Consider the following 18,041-nt stretch of genomic DNA (forward strand, 5'->3'; position numbering starts at 1 on the left):
TTAAGGGAAATTTCAAAACGCTAATGGAGAATCATTTACGGGTACATTTAAGGGTTGTAGAAGTCCTTGGGATCTACAGGAAATTTAAAGGATCTAAAGTGAATTTATGGGATCTCTGGAGGATCTTGAGGTGATCTAGCTGAGGACTTCGGGAGAATGCAGTAAATCTACAGGGGAACATTTAATTACACTACATGAAGGTTTCAGTGTGTTCCAGGGGTAAATCAGAACTTTGTGAGGGGGTTTCAAAATTATGTAACAGGTTTCTAAGTGACCTAGGGATAAATCATAACTTTAAAGTGGGTTTCAACTTGATCTAGCAGGTTTCAAAATGATAAAGAGATAAATTATTACTTTAAAGGATGATTCAAAATGATCTAGGGATAAATTATAACTCAAAAGGGTCAAAGTGAGCTGGGGATAAATTATATACCATTAAAGGGGGATAGTTCACACCATCTATAGAGGGTATGGAAAAAAATACGCTGATGCTAATATTACTGACACTAGGGGATTTTGTGAATAGTGAGGGATAGGGACAGGGATGGGTAAGGTATTAGTTCCTTCAATCCCACAAAGTACTTTACATTTTATTCTTGCCATCTTCAGATGATCTTATTCAGTTCAGGAGAGACTTTTCAAGAGGGATGGGTTAGTTAAAACCTTCCTTAACCCCTTAACTATGAGACATCTTTCCTAACCTGAATAAAATTATCTTCGGGTAGCTAAAATAATGTAAAAAAAATGTCAATTGATTACCTGATTAACCAAGTTATTCCTTGCACAATGGTTTTATATTTTATTTACTTCCATCTCCAGACAATTTTATTTGGCTTAGAAGAAACTTTTCAAGCTGGGTTTAGATGTTGACTCCATTAGTCACTGCACTACTTGAAGCCTTCCCTAAGTTGAATAAAACTAACTGGTGGTAACCTGGCAGAAACGTTTTAAAATACGACATGAGACTGAAGGACTTAACGCCAAACAAATTGTAAACAACAATTCTATGGTTTAATCAGGTAAGGAACAATGTGGAACAGATGACTAAGGAGCAATATGGAGCAGATGGATAAGGAAAGTGGAACACATGGATAAGGAAAAATGTAAAACAGACATTTAAGAAACAAGATGGAACAAGTGGGTAAGGAGCATGGGATAAATGGATAAGGAACAATGTGTTATAAATGAAACTGCTTAAAACACGGTAGAAATAATGGTGGTAGCAGCAAGACTATAAGCAACTGACAATTTTATTCAGCTTCAAATAGACTTTTCGTGCAGATGGGGCCTTAGTAAACCCAACCAATACCAGATGTCTTCACTAACCTGGATAAAATAACTTGGTAGAAAAAAAATAATCAAGCTAATGGGACTGAAAAAGGATATACAGGTAAATTACAAGCTCAAAAGGGATTACCAGAGATACAGACTACAATTAACAATGATACAAGGTTCAAGAGGGATGAACAAAGTTAGAGATTACAGAGTTCAAAGGGAATTAACAGAGATACAGGCTAGAAACTTCAAAAGAATGAACAAATGATATTCCTGCAAGATTACAAAGTTCAAAAGGGTAAACAAAGGTACAGAATTAGAATGTTCGGTCTGACTCCACAAATCTACACAAGCTTCAAGCTGGAATTACATGGGTGCATAAGATTCAATGCTTATAATAATAATGACAAGTTTTAAATTGTATCATCTGACAAAAATACAGTCAGCCCTCATTTAAAGTCTAGGATGATGATCATAACAATAATAATAATAATAATAATAATAATAATAATCTGGTCTCTTGCTCCTCAAAAGTGCCAGTTCTTCCAAAGGAATTTGCTACCACTCAAAACACATTAATCGAGTAAATGATGCCATACTTTCTTACGGAATCCCCTTAATGAGGTTGGCCATGATACTGCTGATGTTTTCTATGGACTGGAAGTTAAATTAAGAGCCAAAATCGGCTAATTATTTCCCAACAGCTGTCGGGAAACTATTGAGAAAAAAGAAATCTATGATGAGTAATAAGAGAAGGGTCCAAGTAATAAATCATATTTTATGTGAAACAAAATTGAGACATGATTGTTTAATTAGCAATGGGTTTCAAAACAAGAAACAATAATTTCTGACTTAAAGACATCTACTAATATCTGATTTCAAAACCATTTTAAAATGAATGAAAGATGCATACAGCCATTTGCTTCATAATTAAGAAATTAAATGTACAAAAAAACTGATAACAAATTAAAAAATACAGCACTGCACTATACTTCAAAGCAATTTTATAATGAATCGCAAGTAACTCTGACATGAATAAAAGGTACTAATTTATTTATCAATGACTTCATAAATAAATAAATAAATCATAAGCAACTTTGAAATGTGAAGAAAAAGCAGTATTTCATCAGTAACTTAATATGGGAAAGAAAACATGATAATGTTATTTCATCAGCAACTTAATAATGAATCTCAAGTAACTTTTAACAATAATAATAACATAACAATAATTATGAAAACTGTTAGTGGCAAAACACTTTAAATGAGGACTCACTGTACCCACACACAAAAATGGTGAAAGCAGTTAACAGAATATCATTGGAGAAAAATGCCTAGTTAAACGTTCTGATGTGCATATACAGTACACTAAAATACAACTGACATTTACCTTTTTCTTTTACATTATTATTTACTTTAATAGAAAGCTTGGATGATGCAGAATGACGCTGAATTCAGTCAACTCAATTATGCATAGTTTATGGCTCACAGGGGTATATTCTCGTAAGCTGGGGAGGATTTCTGGCACTTCTTCATGAGCTAACTGCCTCTCTCTCTGTTTTCTACTTTCTCCTTCTCTTGGTACTACATACTGTAGTAAACATTCATTTCCTTGTTATTTATATACTTCAACACTAACAGACTAGTTTGTGTTCTCTCTCTCTCTCTCTCTAATTTTTTCCATACTAAATACTAATATTCCCTTCCATGTTGCTAACATCATTTCGACAACAACATAGTCTGCACTAAAAGCATTCAAGAGAACATTAATGTATCACACACAGAACCATACTAGTCAGGAAGAAGTGCCAGGAAGCCTCCTAAACTGATGAGAACACAGCTCACAGTTAAATGGATGATGTGACTTTGCAAGCGTTGGAACGGAATCTCATCCAAACGCTGCTTGTTCCACCAGCCACTTAAACCCCTAAATCCTCTGACATTATTTTCATTTTAAACCCCTTCAAAAATTGATGCCTTTTATATTTTATTCTTTCTATCATGAGATGATATTATTCATCTTTGGAGAGACTTTTTGACCTGGAAGAGTTAGATACAGTCATCATTAACACCTTCATTAAGAGAGGTTGGTCTCAAGCTGGATAAAAGCATCTACTGGCAGCAAGAATAAAACAAAACAAAAGGTCATCAGACTGATGCAGTTAATCAGGCAACCACCAAACAATTCCATTCAGCTGTAGAGGGATGTTTTTTATGTAAGGAATTAGGAACAGCCTCCATTAGCCTCCTCACAACCACATTTCTCTAAACTGAATAAAATCACCTCAGGTTGCCAGAATAAGATTGAAAGTGTGTCATCAGAGAGGAGTTAGTGTTATTATGTCTCCAGGGTAGTCTGTGTATTCCACTCCCCTAACTTGTATATTGTCGGGATAGCTCAATCTGCTGGTGTGCAATAACTTTGGCTGCTTTGTGAAATTAGTACTCAACCATGAAATTAATAAACGTAAAACAGCAGACACTATGTAATCAACGGATATGAGAAAGCTGATACTATAAAGCATGACAAGGGTTACAGGATGTGGAAAATGATGTAGGGCAGACACTGGTAACACTGACTGAGGCATCCCTGCACCACACAAAAATTTTCTAGCTAGTGGCAAGGGGGGGTGCAACACACAGACTACCTTGCAGTGTCTATTTTCTTGTAGCTTGAGATAAATCCTCTTGCTGGCTTGTATGTGGCTGGCAAAAAATTCTCCTAGAACTGCATGACTCATTTGACTAGCCTTCTGTTGCCTACTTCTGCTTGCCCTCTCATTGCATCGTTGAAAAGTTCCTGACAATCACGTCTTTCAGATTCCATTTTCCTAAGAATATAGTACAGACAGTTCTCATTGTAAGTCCTAGATGCATTTAAAAATTTCACTACCATATTTTTGCCACACAGCTGGTACTCTCAATAGGGGAACTATAGCGCATTTACTCTAAACTGACAGAAATTCCCTAATATCTTTCAGCAAAACTGATGGTTACAATCAACCACAGTGCAATATCAATATGACTAGTACAGTAATCAAGAAGACTCATTTCTATCTCATGACTAAAAATCACTGAATGTCATAAATCTACAACAATGAGTGCAAGCTGCAGGAGTGGCCTAGCTCTGTCAAATAAAACAGGCCAACTATAGAAAACTAGCTTTACAGGTGACAACAGAATTTAAATATGCCATCTTTCAGGGACTTACTGCTGACTTTAAAAATACACACACACTTAACAAAGAGGCATAACTGTGCTCTATTTCCGTAAGTCAATAAAATTAATCCTTGTTACATGCTGCTGATGTCCTCGCATTCCTCCATATTACTTCTTTTTCTGTACTAATGATACTGTAAATTGATATCAACTGGCAAATCAGCTTTACTGGAATAAATGGATGCTTGACATTGAATTTCTAAGAATGTCCAATGAACTTCACATCAAAAACCTAATCAAATCAAATAACATCATGCTAGGTGATGTTTTCTATGAACTGGAAGCTAAACTAAGTGCCCAAACCTGCTACTTACTTCCAAACAGTTGCTGAAAATTGTTGGAAGCAAAAGAAATATGAGATGTACTATAATATTTGTAGCAGAAAAATTTAAAAATAGGCAACATTCATTAAGAACTTTCTGTAACATCATTCAAGGAATGAGGAATCTGTATATTGTACCTGCTTTTCACAGCTGGTCATACAAGAACAATACTCCCAAAGTTTTCTGAATATTATCATCTTTATTAAGTACCAGTAGCTACTTCCTTCATCTAAAAGGCAATCCTAGATATCTCAATATAATCTGACTATTTCTCTTCACAGTTCCTCTGTCTCCCAAACCATCTCAACCCTTCAGAGATTACATTCTCAACAGAATTTTATTTTTATACACATTTCCTCAGTCTTCCTATCTCAACCTTACAGGGATTACCCTGAATGAAAATAAACACACACACACACACACACACACACACATATTGAGGTAGTATGTATGAAGACACAATATTTTGGCTTTCTATAAGTTTTCCATGTAGCATTTCTTGTTGGCAAAGGAAAATTCATGGCACTTTTTCTTTCGTGATTTCCTTTATGTATTCCATCTTAATACAGTACTGTCCTGTATGCCAGCAACATCTTTCACTAACACCTTTTCAATATCAACACAGTTTGCATCACTAACATATATGTGGATATTAATGCTTAATGTAAATAATAAATGGCTACGGAAAATGTGCTTTGAAAGCTCCTTTTTCATTCTCTTTGTATACTTTATCTTATTACTGTGGAGTATGCCCAATGCCTTTTCAGTACTGACATAGTTTGCATGAGTAACATACAGGATGATATGGACACTTACTGTAAAGAATAAATGGCTAAGAAAGAAGTGCCATGAAATTTTCAATGATGACCAGAATATGGTCCAAGGCATTTTCGACCTACTGTATACCTTCCTATCTAAAGCAGATCAAAGTCACGCCAAAACTGTTGCATCTTCACAATAAATACCATCTCAATATGTGAGTAAAATTTTTCTTCCACCAGAACAGTTTATGGCACTGTGAGACTAAGACATGATCCTATTTTTCTCATGCACTGTCTGACTTTCCTTCACTATGCATTTCCTCAGCACCCTAAACTATCTCAACCTTTCAATTAATACATCCAGTACCAATCTAGCTTTCACAAACTCTGAAATTCATTTTTTTCCCTCAATCTCCCTCTTGAAACATCTCAAAATGTAATCTCTGGTAACACTCAACACTATCTCACTTCTTCTCTCCTTCTCATGAAACATCTTAGACTGTGATATAACAGTACCTCACACCATTTCCCTTACTTTTTTTCTTTCTCTCTCTCTGTCTTTCCCTCTTGGAACATCATGTTAACTTTTTCCCTCTCTCTCTGAACATCTCAAAATCTAACCAAGTTTTCACCCTGTCTCTCTCTCACATCTCAGAATGTAACTAATTTTTCTCCCTCTCAACTAACTTTTCTCCCTCTCCCTCGCTTCAAGTATCTCAGAATGTGATCTAACCAACTACTCTCTAATTCACGAACCCAGTGGTGCCAACAAGATGACGCCCAGTTACAGGATTCGTTAAATAAAGTCTCTGTGTATTCTTACCTACGGCAGGAAAATCTCTTCTCTAGTGTACATTGGGCTGACTAGATAATGTTGGGCTTGTCTTCAACTAATGTACAGTACTTTCTTTTTTTTCAATCTTTTTTTTTGTGTTTTATATATATATATTTTTTGGTGTTGTTATGTCTGAAAAGGGCTGTAGAGAGCATTATTGACTGTGATTATATCAGTTAATGCTTCCCCTTTTCTTGTATGGAGCTCCTTCATAAACACATGGAGTTCCTATATAAGCATGAGCTCCTTTATAAACACACGGGGCTCCTATATAAACACCAGAAGCTTTTTTTCAGACATCAAGAAGCTCCTGTATAAATACATGGACCTTCTTTATAAACACATGGAGTACCTTTATAAGCACATGGAGCTCTTATATAAATACTTGGAGCTCCAATATAAACACATGGAGTTCCTATATAAACAGAAGGAGCTTGTATGCTGCATAAAAACAAGGAGCTCATGTAACATATGGAGCTCATATAGCTTCAAACATCATGCTCTTTTATAAACACATGGAGTTCCTATATTAACTCCTAATTTTCTCCAGAATTTTTGACCCCTTATATTTCCCTGACATTCGTCACCTCTACTCACTATTAATTTCTAACGGTCAGAAAACCTCTAGTATTCTATCTATCTATCTATCTATTGCCAGATGCCATAATCCTATAAGACGTGGCCATTTGACTTGGAGTTATTTCTTCTCGCTAATGCCAGACGAATATGTTCTGCTGCGTGAGTAAAGGGGTGTGACAGCATTGGTATTATCACCATTTTCTCTCCCATTGTTGTGAAAACTCTGGTACTTTACTCCGGGTAATGCTATATGAATTTATTCTGCCAGCTGGGTCACAGGAGCCTGAGTGTTAAAAGTTAAGTGCGCTTCTCTTCAGTTACACGTAGTGGACTCAAAAACAGTTGTCAGATTGCCAGTAAACAGTTATCCAATAAAAAACAGCAATGGCCAATGCTACATTAACTCTTCAATGTGTAGGGTCCCGAGGCTAAGGTGCTGTAGCCCAGTACATTTATTGGCAGATAATCACCTTACTTTCCTTGGTGGTATGCTTACCAATACAAGGAAATACTTTTGGTTCAACTGCTATCAGAGTATGTAGTATCAGAGTATGTAGGTGTCTTCCATAATGTGCTGTTAAAAAGATAAATAAATAAATAAATTTTAAAACAATGGGCAATCTTCTTCATGTCGTAAGAATATACGTATGAAAAATTATCAGTCTATGTTCTTCACGTCATATGAACATACATATGAATAATTACCGTAACACTCTATGAAATATTAAATATACTGTATAAACAATACTGCAGCTTTAGCGAATGGAGCTACACCTGACGGGCATATTTTACATGGTGTAGCTAGGAAGTCTTGTCACATCTGTTCCTCAGCGAGTTACTTTGCTTAATACATCTTCACATGCCCTTTATTTATGCTGACAGAGTTTGCATTAATTACATACATGAGAACAATGAGGTGCAATGCACAAAATATAATGCTAGGGATGAGGTGTTATCCTCAAGTGAGACTCGGAACACCTGGTACGGCATGTTCCCTCGAGTCAACTCTTCACTTGTATTAAAATCAACAATTAAAAAAAATAATAATAATTAAACTGACACTCCTCTAAATTTCACACACATTCAAAGTTTTTCTTCATAATAAAGTAAACTGCAGTAGCATCCAACAGGTGCCATCAAACATCACCTGAATCTCGCTTTGCAATACTGTACTGTATCATCATCATCATCATCCAAATCTTTTTTTTCCCACCTAAGGATAGGGTATGGTACACTTTCCAACAAACTTGTAAAATGAATAGGCTTACCTGTCAAGAACACTATCAACTTTGAGTCCCTTTCAACATTCTTCACTGGCATTCAATAACAAGCAAATGCATGCCACAACTGACCATACCTGTGAACAAGACCAGCTTGCACGAATGGTGCTAAAAATAAACTTGTGATAATTTTTTCTGCTGCGTGTATCATTTCATGTCTGGAAAATTGACCTACAAGATAAACTGACTGAAACACATATAGCCAGGAATTTTTTACCACATGTATCATTTCAAGTTCAGAAAATTCAAACCATGTTAAAAAATAAAGTGGAGATCATATTTTCTGATGCATACCTGTACATCAATTCAGGTTTGAAAATCAATCCATGTTATATATATATATACTGGTGATCAATACATATATCCAGACTTCTGCAACTGCATACATCATTTCTGGTTCAGAAATTCCAGACTAGGTTAAAAAATAAACTGGAGATCATTTTTCTGCAACACACATCAATTCAGGTTTGGAAATTTGACCCATGTCAAGTACAATCTGGGGATCAGCATTACTCCAGACATTATAGCCACATACAATGTTTCAGGTTAAGAAACTCCACCTGTGTTAAAAATATTCTGGTAATCATTTTTTTCTGCTGTGTATATAATTTTTTAAACACCATGTCAAAAACAAACTGATTATCTTTTCTACAGCATGCATCTTTTCTGGTTAACTCCATCCATGTTAAAAACAGACTGATGACTGAGAAACATACAGCCAGACTTTTTCCACCACACACATTATTTTAGTTTCAAAATTTCACTCGTGTTAAAAATTGATTATTTTTTCTTCCACATATCATGTTAATGCCACTCATTTTAAAAATATTGTATACTGTACTGGTAACCAAGACATACACAGTCACATACAGTCCAGAAACTACAAATTCTGGTGACTGGCTGCACTTTCCACTACAGTACACCACTTTAGAACAGCCTGGATCCCATTGCCTCCAGGCAACTTTAGTTGTGATGAGGCTGATGACTCTCAGGACATCTAACATTCTCCATCCACCTCATAAAAAGGGTATGATGGTACTGTGGTAACTATGAGATGAGTGGGAGGGTACTAATTGCAAGGGGGAGTTGTGTATGGAACAGTCACTGTGGTGTTGGAAAAGTGTGTATGTGTGAAACTGATGCATAAGGAGTCTGAGCGATGCCGTCATGTGGTGGCAGTGATTTAACTGGGTAGATCAACTGCCTGGTTATAGAAACATCCTTCAACCACTTCCTTATCACCCAAAACGAGGATGGTGGACTTCAGTAGGAGGGTAGCTTGAGCCTGCAGTCCAGTGGGTTTATGTTTCAGATGATCCTGGAACCACAACAACAGCAGCAAGACAGAAAGAAACCAGTGAGTAAGAAGAGTAGTGCATGGGTGATTGCTTGGCAATTAAAATGTGGAAAATCCTAGATTCACTCAGCATAGGTGTGGCAACCAGCATGAAATGAGAAAATGAACATGGAGAGTGAAAGGCAAAACAGAGAAATAACCTGATGTTTACAAAAAATGGTGTGTGGAAGAACTGGTATATTTTGAAAAGTACGAGGTGGTGTATCCAAAGCATACTTGCATGGGAGCAGCGCTGAAATTATAAGCAGGGAGAAAATAAGTGATTAACTTGTGGGTATGCAAGAATAAAATTAATGTTTAAGTAAAGAGAAAATAAGTGAAAAAGCAATATGTATAAGAGAATGAATAGCACATATTCTAAAGATAAGAAGTGGGGTATACTGTACTGGCTACACTTTGTTGTTGTTGTTGTTATTATGACCCCAAGCTCATACGGACTTGAACCAGGTAAACTAAAAGAAACCGACCACTTCAACTCGACACTCCCACAGCTTCTATTGAGGCTACATTGTTGGACTGTCTGTATTGTGCGAGTGGGGTGCATAAGATGCATAAGTGTGCTGTTGTGTGAGGGGACAGCATTACAGTGGAGGGCACTGTGGACTGCTTAAGAGTTGTATCTTGTGTTGTGAGAGTGAGGCGCATGAAGTGATTATATAAGTGTGTTACGGTGTAAGAAAGCAGCATTACAAAGAGTGAATTGTGAACTGTTTGAGAGTTATATTTTGTGTCAGTACTGATGCACAGAAGTGTAATGGGCAAAACTTGGCATGGGAATGACACATTTGTGCAAATAATGAAAAAATGAATATAGGACAGTGAATGTATTGTAATGGTATAGCTTGTAGAGTGTTTGCAAGTTATATTTTGTGTGGATCCTGAAACAGAGAAGGTCAGAACACAGGAAAGGCATGTGTAGTGCAAATAATGAAAAAATTAGTGTGAAAGGTTGGAGTATTGTAATGGTATGGTGGATTATTTTCAAGCTATATTTTGTTTCTGTATTGAAGCACAGAAGGACATGAACATAGTCTTTTAGCACAGAAGTGGCATTATGATGCAAATAATGAAAAAACAAATGTGGAAGAAATAAATATAAGGATATTGTGGACTGTTTGTGAATCGTACTTTGTGTTGATACTGACTGATGCAGAGAAAGGTGGTGCACAAAGCCTATTTAGCAAAGGAGTGGCATATATGGTGAAAATAATGATAAAATGAATGAGGCAACAGGGAATATTGCAAACACAGGGGAGGGTGGTCAGAACACACTCTCGGCTGAGCGAGAGAGGTGGATGGGGTGCGAGGGTGAGCGGTGCAATCTCTTCTTGGGCAGCTTATTTAGGTTGGACTGGATGGTGGAGAACTGAGGTCTCTCACTGGGTTGATAGCTCCAGCAGGCCATTAGTATATCCTGCCAGAAAAAAGATGTTTAAGTCTAGCATACCCTGCCAGCAAAAATAAATAAATAAATAAAAAAAAATAATAATAATGGTAAGTACAACAAATGTGATGTCTGCCATGATTAAGTGATTTTAGATAGGGGAATCTGAGGGACACTTAACCCAGCCAAAAGCCCCGGTTATATGGCTACCACCCAGCGTAGCAGATGGTTTCCCGGGTACAAGAAGCCATTTGGCTTGTCACTCAGTATAGAGACCACAAGGCATCCCTACACTGAGTGAGTGGATGATGGGCAACCCCCCTACCACATGGCACTCCCACAAAGAATGCATTGTGAACTGTTTGAGAGTTGTATTTTGTGTCAGCACTGAGGCAGAGAAGAGTAATGGGCAAAACTTGGCAAAGGAATTACACATATTTATGCAAATAACAAAAAAATTAATATTGGAGGATGAGTGTATTGTGATGGTACAGCTTGTAGAGTGTTTGCAAGTTATATTTTGTGTAGATACTGAAACAGAGAAGGTTAGTGGCCTAATGGAGCACAGGGGACTGGAATGATGAGTGAATTGAAGTGTGGTCCATTGGATTGGGAAAACCTGGGCTATCTGGATGTTGCTACTCCTCACCCTACCCTACTGTAGGGTGGGAAAAAGAGGACCAGATGATGATGAGGAGGATGATGACAACATATGTGGATTATCTAAGATTACACTGAATGGCACAGAACACAGGGACCTCTCACAAGACTGATACAGTAGTTCATTAATTTATCCTGCATGAAAAAAAGGTTAAAATATTTTATCATCATTAATGATGCAGTGCTTCCAAGCTAATCTGCATGGGAGCTCAGTGGACTGTTAGCTGTGTACTGACCTTCTCCTGCAGTTCACTATCCTTACTAATACTAATGGTACTTATCAGATGATCACTGATACTACATGATTCTGGTCAGCACTGACTAATGTCACCTAGGACAAAGGTTGAAAGTGATTTGAATACTGCAAATGTTGGAGTAAATATCAACACTGCTGAGGCTGGAGGTCTTAAGATTTCTGGTTCTACAAAAAGGGCTGCAGGTAGCCCTACCACACATGCAAAGTTATGTTAAATTCTACTGAAATCCCTTATAAACATTATATCATATTATTAAAACTACAGTAATACAACCATTAGCATGAGAAATAATTTACAATGCATTTCATATATTCTACATCCCAAAATTTAAAATCAAGACAAGCAAATCCTGACAACAAAGAAATAACTTAACCTACAACAACTATGCTAAAGAATGAAAGTACTGTACAGTACTATAGCTATGTATACCTTGACATCACGTGAGGCCTGCAGGTTGGCGAGGGATGGCTTCATGCCGCGTCCAACCTGCCAGATGATGGCTTCCGGGGGCAGACCTTTGTGAGGCCACTCCCCACACAGCAGCTCATACCATACCGTCCTGAACATACAAAAACTATACATCAAAGGTCCAAGCTGGGCCAAAACAGTTGTATTTTCACCATCCATTCATCATTCTGTCCTTTAATTCCCCATTTCAGAGGGTTTAAGCAGGACCAAAATGGCTGCATCTTCACCATCCATCCATCATCCAATCCTGTACTACCAGACCAGTAGGACAGGGGCCCAGGGCTAGGCTGCTAGTCCTGATATTTAAGGTGAGTGACCAGTTACTCATTCAGGTGACATTATGTGCGCAATTAACCCCCAACTGCCCCTCAGATACATGCTTCCGGGTTATATTTGGTTGAAGTACCTCATTACACTAGACCCAGCAGGTGCCAATTTGGCTATATGGTTAGCCTACTACTAGACACAGTACTGCAAATGGTTTCTTGGGTCACAAGAACCATTTAGTTTGTCACTCAGTACTGTGTCACCTAAAGGAAGTAGCACTACAACATGATGAGCAACCCTACCAATGACATGTACAAAAATGCACAAAGGAAAATATAAAAAATGAAACAGACTTTAGAGAGAGATGACGTAAGCATACGTACCCAAAGCAGTGAATATCGAATGACATAAAATTACATTCCCAAAGCAGTAAATACCTGACAATATGAAATTATAATTCCAAAGCAACAGATATCCAGGGACATGAGATTACATACCCAAAGCAGTAGGTATCTGATGACATGGTGAAAGGGAGTCCATCATCCTGCTTTTGTGCCACCCTCAGGCTTCTCATCACCTCTGGAGACAGGTAACACAGCCACCCAGGAGGGATGCTTAGCCAGTTGCCACGTCTGTCCAGCCAAGCAAATATTACGGATGCTTGTTATACCGATCATCGTATTTCACATGGTAAACCTCTGACATCCAACAATGTCTGTATATCTATTGCCAGACTCCTCAATCCCATAAGGGGTGGAACACAAACAAATCACCTCCATGTCGCCCTGTTCTCCGCCATTTCACTGCCCTGCTCCCAGCTCACACCCTCCTCTCTCGTATACCTCTCCACTCCATCCCTCCATCTCATCCTCGGCCTCCCCCTCCTTCTCCCCCCCTCTACCTCACTCGCATACACTCTCCTCGTTAGTCTCTCGCTCTCCATTCTCTCCACATGGCCAAACCACCTCAGTGTATTTCTCCTAACACTTTCTATCACATCCACATCTTCACCACATTACTCCTCTACATCCTCATTTGTCAGTCTGTCTCTCCACATAACTCCACATGCTTCTCTCAAATAACTCATTTCAATGCTCCCACTCTTGACTTGTGTCCTTCCAACAAGGTCCAAGCTTCACTTCCATACATTAGGGTTGGTATCACAATACTGTCATGTAGTAACTTTTTCACTTCCATGCTCACTTCCCTGTTTCTTATCATTGCTTTCAAGGAACTAGGGATGGAGTGGAGAGGTATATTAGAGAGGGGGGGGTGTGAGGAGCAGGGCAGTGAAATGGCAGAGAACAGGGCGACATGGAGGCGATTTGTTTGTGGTCACTCTTTACAGGATTAAGGCGTCTGGCAACAGATAAATAGACAGAATGTAATGCTAATCACTGAAACATGCTTTGGAAAGGATCCAAGGATGCAGTATTGTTGCAGTCTAGCACTGACATGGGACGTGGGCTGTTAGTGTATACAAATCTCCACCAATACTCTTTTTACTCCATCTTGCCCTAAAACTGCCATCTCTTCAGCTTGACTGCTGACTTGGAACAATAGATTAACACTAGAATATGGAGCCAGTCACAAAGAAATGTTAACAATGTAGAGCCATAGTATTGTCCTCTTTTGTCACAAAGCTACATAAAATAAGCTGCAAAAGAACAAAAATCTGGGCCAAGTAAAAATGAAAATTATGTAGTTAAGGTAAAAGAACTATACACATGCTCAGGCTGTTATGTTCCCAAACACTATTGTTTTACCTGGTATCATGACAGAGCCGTGTGACGTTAAAGAGTCCAAAGTCAGTGATGACCACCTTCCCACTCTCCAGGAAGATGTTCTTGGTCTTGAGGTCCTTGTGAACGATGCCACGTGCATGTAGGTAACCCATGCCCTTGTGACATAAAAATAAATATTTTGTCAATAAGGATAAGTTGGAGACGCTGACATTAACTGAAAAGGAAGAAGTGTATGGAGCTGTATACTGTATGGAAACATGGAAATTGTGCTGTTACCAATACAATTCTCTAAACTGATATACAGCATCACAGATATTTGCGTTTTTTCCAATACCGAACCGATACTGATATTCACTGGTGATATCGGGATACCAGACATGGACGGTACAAACATTAAAATGACTTTTACTGAAGATTTTGTTCATTGTTGTGCCTGATTCTGTGTGAAAGAATGCTATTGTCTAGACACCATTTTGCAGCTTAATAGTCTTAATCAAAATCATTCATCCATCCATCCATCATCCAGTCCTACGTTGCCCCATGAGAGGCGTAGAAGCCCGGGGCTAGGCAAGTTGGTCCTGACATTTAAGATGAGAGTGACCAGCTTCACTCATCCCTGAGTGGTATTAGGTGAGCAATAGACTCCAACCACCACTTGGATAAAAACTTTCACCAGCTCAATCCGACTGGAGAGCCGCAATTACCCACTAAACCACCAGGTACCATAATTTGGTTATATGGTTACCACCCAGCATAGTAAATGGTTTCCTGGTGTACAGGAAACCATTCGGCTTGCCACTCAGTGTGGAGTCACCCATAGGCAGTAGGAACAGGTAAGAATGAAGTAAAGAAAGACAGAAGAGGAAGGATGGAAAGAAGGGAGGAAAGGAAAGGGCATACACCGAAGAGCAGCAGTACATCGAGTGAGTGGATGGTGAGCGCCCCCACCTACCACAAATATCTTTGAAAAATAATCACAACAACGTTAGTTCAAAACTAAAATCGCAGAGGAATAAATGCTAGAGTCTAGGGTCAATAAGTAAAACTAACTTTCATACACAGTATTTTTCATCGTTACTCAGACAATTCCGATACGATTCTGATTATTGGATAATTTTTCCCTACAGATGCCGAAACCGATATTAATCAACTTTTGCTTGCCGATTACAGCAATACATGGAAATATTTAAAAAATTTTGTCAGTGTGGATAACATTGGTATATGCACACCTTATGTGATACTGAAGAAAAGAGTGGCATTTTACTGCATATGATGAGTCTACCTCAAAGGCTTAACTATCTACAACTTTTTCTTTTACTGTATTTCTCTTTAAGTGTGCATATTATTTGCCACACAGACTCAATTTCTCACTCTATGATATTTGCTGAGCTATCATAATGATCTTGGACATACTGAACTCATCTTGCTGTATGTGAAGGAAATAGAAGAGAAGAGACAGACGGGAGAAAAGAGTAGGATTGGAGCTGGTGAAGGGAGAAGCATACATTTCACAACATCTGTCATATCAAGTCAATTTCTCACTTGTGATATATGGTAAACTATCATTAAGGTAGCTCTAACTCAAAGACCACTTTATCTGCACTAGCTATTTTTCATATTTTGATTTATGCACTTCCCATTACCAGAAAGAGTTAATCTCCTACCTGTGATATTTGCTGAGCTATCATGATGGTTTTGGACATGTTGAACTTGTCTTTCTGTACGTGGATATGGGTGTACAATGTTCGTCCCTTGCACAGACTGGTTACGATGGCTAGACGGGGCGGTTTCATACATGCCCCCATGAACAAAACCAGGTTTTCATGGCGCGTCTTGCGGAAGGTGCTCACCTGGAAAAAAAAAAAAAAAAAGTGGATGTGATTGAAAGGGTCAGAAGAAATACTCACAATGCTTTGGCCTGAATATAAATAACTTTTGGACTAATAAAAATTCCTCAGCCTAGTAAATCAGTCTTGATTTTACTTGAACATAACTTAGATGCTTATATACTCTTAGCTGGATAACATGGTCTGGATATAGCTGGAATATAATCTGATTAACTTTTAGACACACTGAAATTCCCTAAGCTTAATCAAATGGTCTGGATTTAGCATGAATGCAATACAGCAATCATTCATTCTATGACTGGGATTCATTTTAGAAAAACCGACTGAATAACAATTGGTCATTAGATGAATTCACCATTGTAGTGATCACATGTGAGAAAAACGAGTACAAAACAAGAAATTGTGCATCACAGTGACCACACAAAAAAACTAAACTTGTACTAATTGTACAAGTGCAAAGCTGAGTACCATGCATTCATATAACAAAAGTTTAATGTATTCATGTCTGTACATGGCAGTTAAAAGGCTAATAAAATGGGTCTGAGTAATATATCTCACCTCAGCTTTAAAAGCTTCCAAGGTCTTCTCATCATTGACGTAGTCCATGCGCAGTTCTTTGATGGCCACATGACCATGCCAGTTGCCCGAGTACACAATGCCAAACCTAACACAATTATACAGTAAGCTTTGCTTAAAGTTCACAATAAATTACATATAATAATTATACAGTAAGTTTTCATTATGTCTCCATTTTGTCCACAATGATTACAATGCGACAATTATACAGTAAGTTTTCATTATGCCAGCCTTTTTTAAATACTATTTTTTCTATACCGTGTCCACAAAATAAATTACAAATGCAACAATCAGTAAGTTTTTGTCGTATGTGCCCATTTTTAATATACTTTTTTTTTTTTCTTAGGTGAATCAATAGCTGAGTGTAAGAGCCTTACACTCCCCACGGCAGGGCTCTTACTAACTGCCAATCGTTGTGAGCCATTTGACTCATAAGGTTTCAGATTTACGAGCCAAATAAATTTTTAGCAGCCAAACTGGCCACAAGCCGAAATATTTTACAAGCAATAAATAAATTTATTTATTTACACATTGTCTGTTTTTAAACATTCACAGCAGCGACAAGGAAAAACTTAATAATCAATCACAACGTGCTTTTTTGTTTATTTAAGTGACATTTACTTTATTTTGTAGTTTACTGGGTTTTAAAGTAGAAGTATTTTCTCCTCCCCAAAAGGTGACTTGCATGTAAAATTTGTTCGCCGAAGGGAAAAAATACTCGCATTTGCGAGCTGTGGCTCACCAAACAAGAGCCCTGCATGGGGTAACATAGGATTGGATGATGGATGGAGGGATGAATCAATAATACGGTAAACTCTCAATTATCCGTCATCGCAGTATTCAGCCCAATGCAATATCCAGTGCTGCTGGGGCTGTATTAAAGCAATATCTGGTGAAATTATGCAATATCCAGTGCCGAAACAGGACGTAACTGGTGGCTTTATGCAATATCCAGCATTGAGGTGTATTAACCAGCTTGAAAACAATACCCAACTGGTGCTGTTTAACTGTACTGTATCATTACTGTATTTTATTGCATTTTATGTTTAATTTTCATCTTTCACTCAAGGAAAAGTTTTAGGATAGAGATTCAAGATGGATAATAAAGCAATATCCAGCTCAACACCAAATAATGAGTCGAAGTGGGGTACTATGCAATATCCAGCGATTTGATTTAACTAGCATAGGACTTGGCTGAATTACGCCAGCTA

At 37.8% G+C, this 18,041-nt stretch overlaps 1 protein-coding gene across 1 annotated transcript in view; it reads right to left on the reverse strand.

The window, feature by feature from the left end:
• Positions 1-10,825: 10,825 nt before the first annotated feature.
• The window catches only part of LOC145391946 (kinase suppressor of Ras 2-like), a 33,869-nt gene continuing 26,653 nt past the window's right edge, over positions 10,826-18,041 (reverse strand). Inside the window, exons 15-20 of the mRNA XM_080266435.1 lie at positions 16,813-16,918; positions 16,072-16,257; positions 14,429-14,562; positions 13,160-13,294; positions 12,357-12,486; positions 10,826-11,040 (exon numbers count right to left, since the gene is read on the reverse strand). Coding sequence (XP_080122561.1) covers positions 10,888-11,040; positions 12,357-12,486; positions 13,160-13,294; positions 14,429-14,562; positions 16,072-16,257; positions 16,813-16,918 — 844 coding nt within the window. The 3' untranslated portion in view covers positions 10,826-10,887. The remainder of the gene's footprint in view (positions 11,041-12,356; positions 12,487-13,159; positions 13,295-14,428; positions 14,563-16,071; positions 16,258-16,812; positions 16,919-18,041) is intronic.

The sequence above is a fragment of the Coenobita brevimanus genome, chromosome 20, assembly GCF_032717465.1.
Source record: "Coenobita brevimanus isolate Jiangsu-jjx chromosome 20, ASM3271746v2, whole genome shotgun sequence".
NCBI lineage: Eukaryota > Metazoa > Arthropoda > Malacostraca > Decapoda > Coenobitidae > Coenobita > Coenobita brevimanus.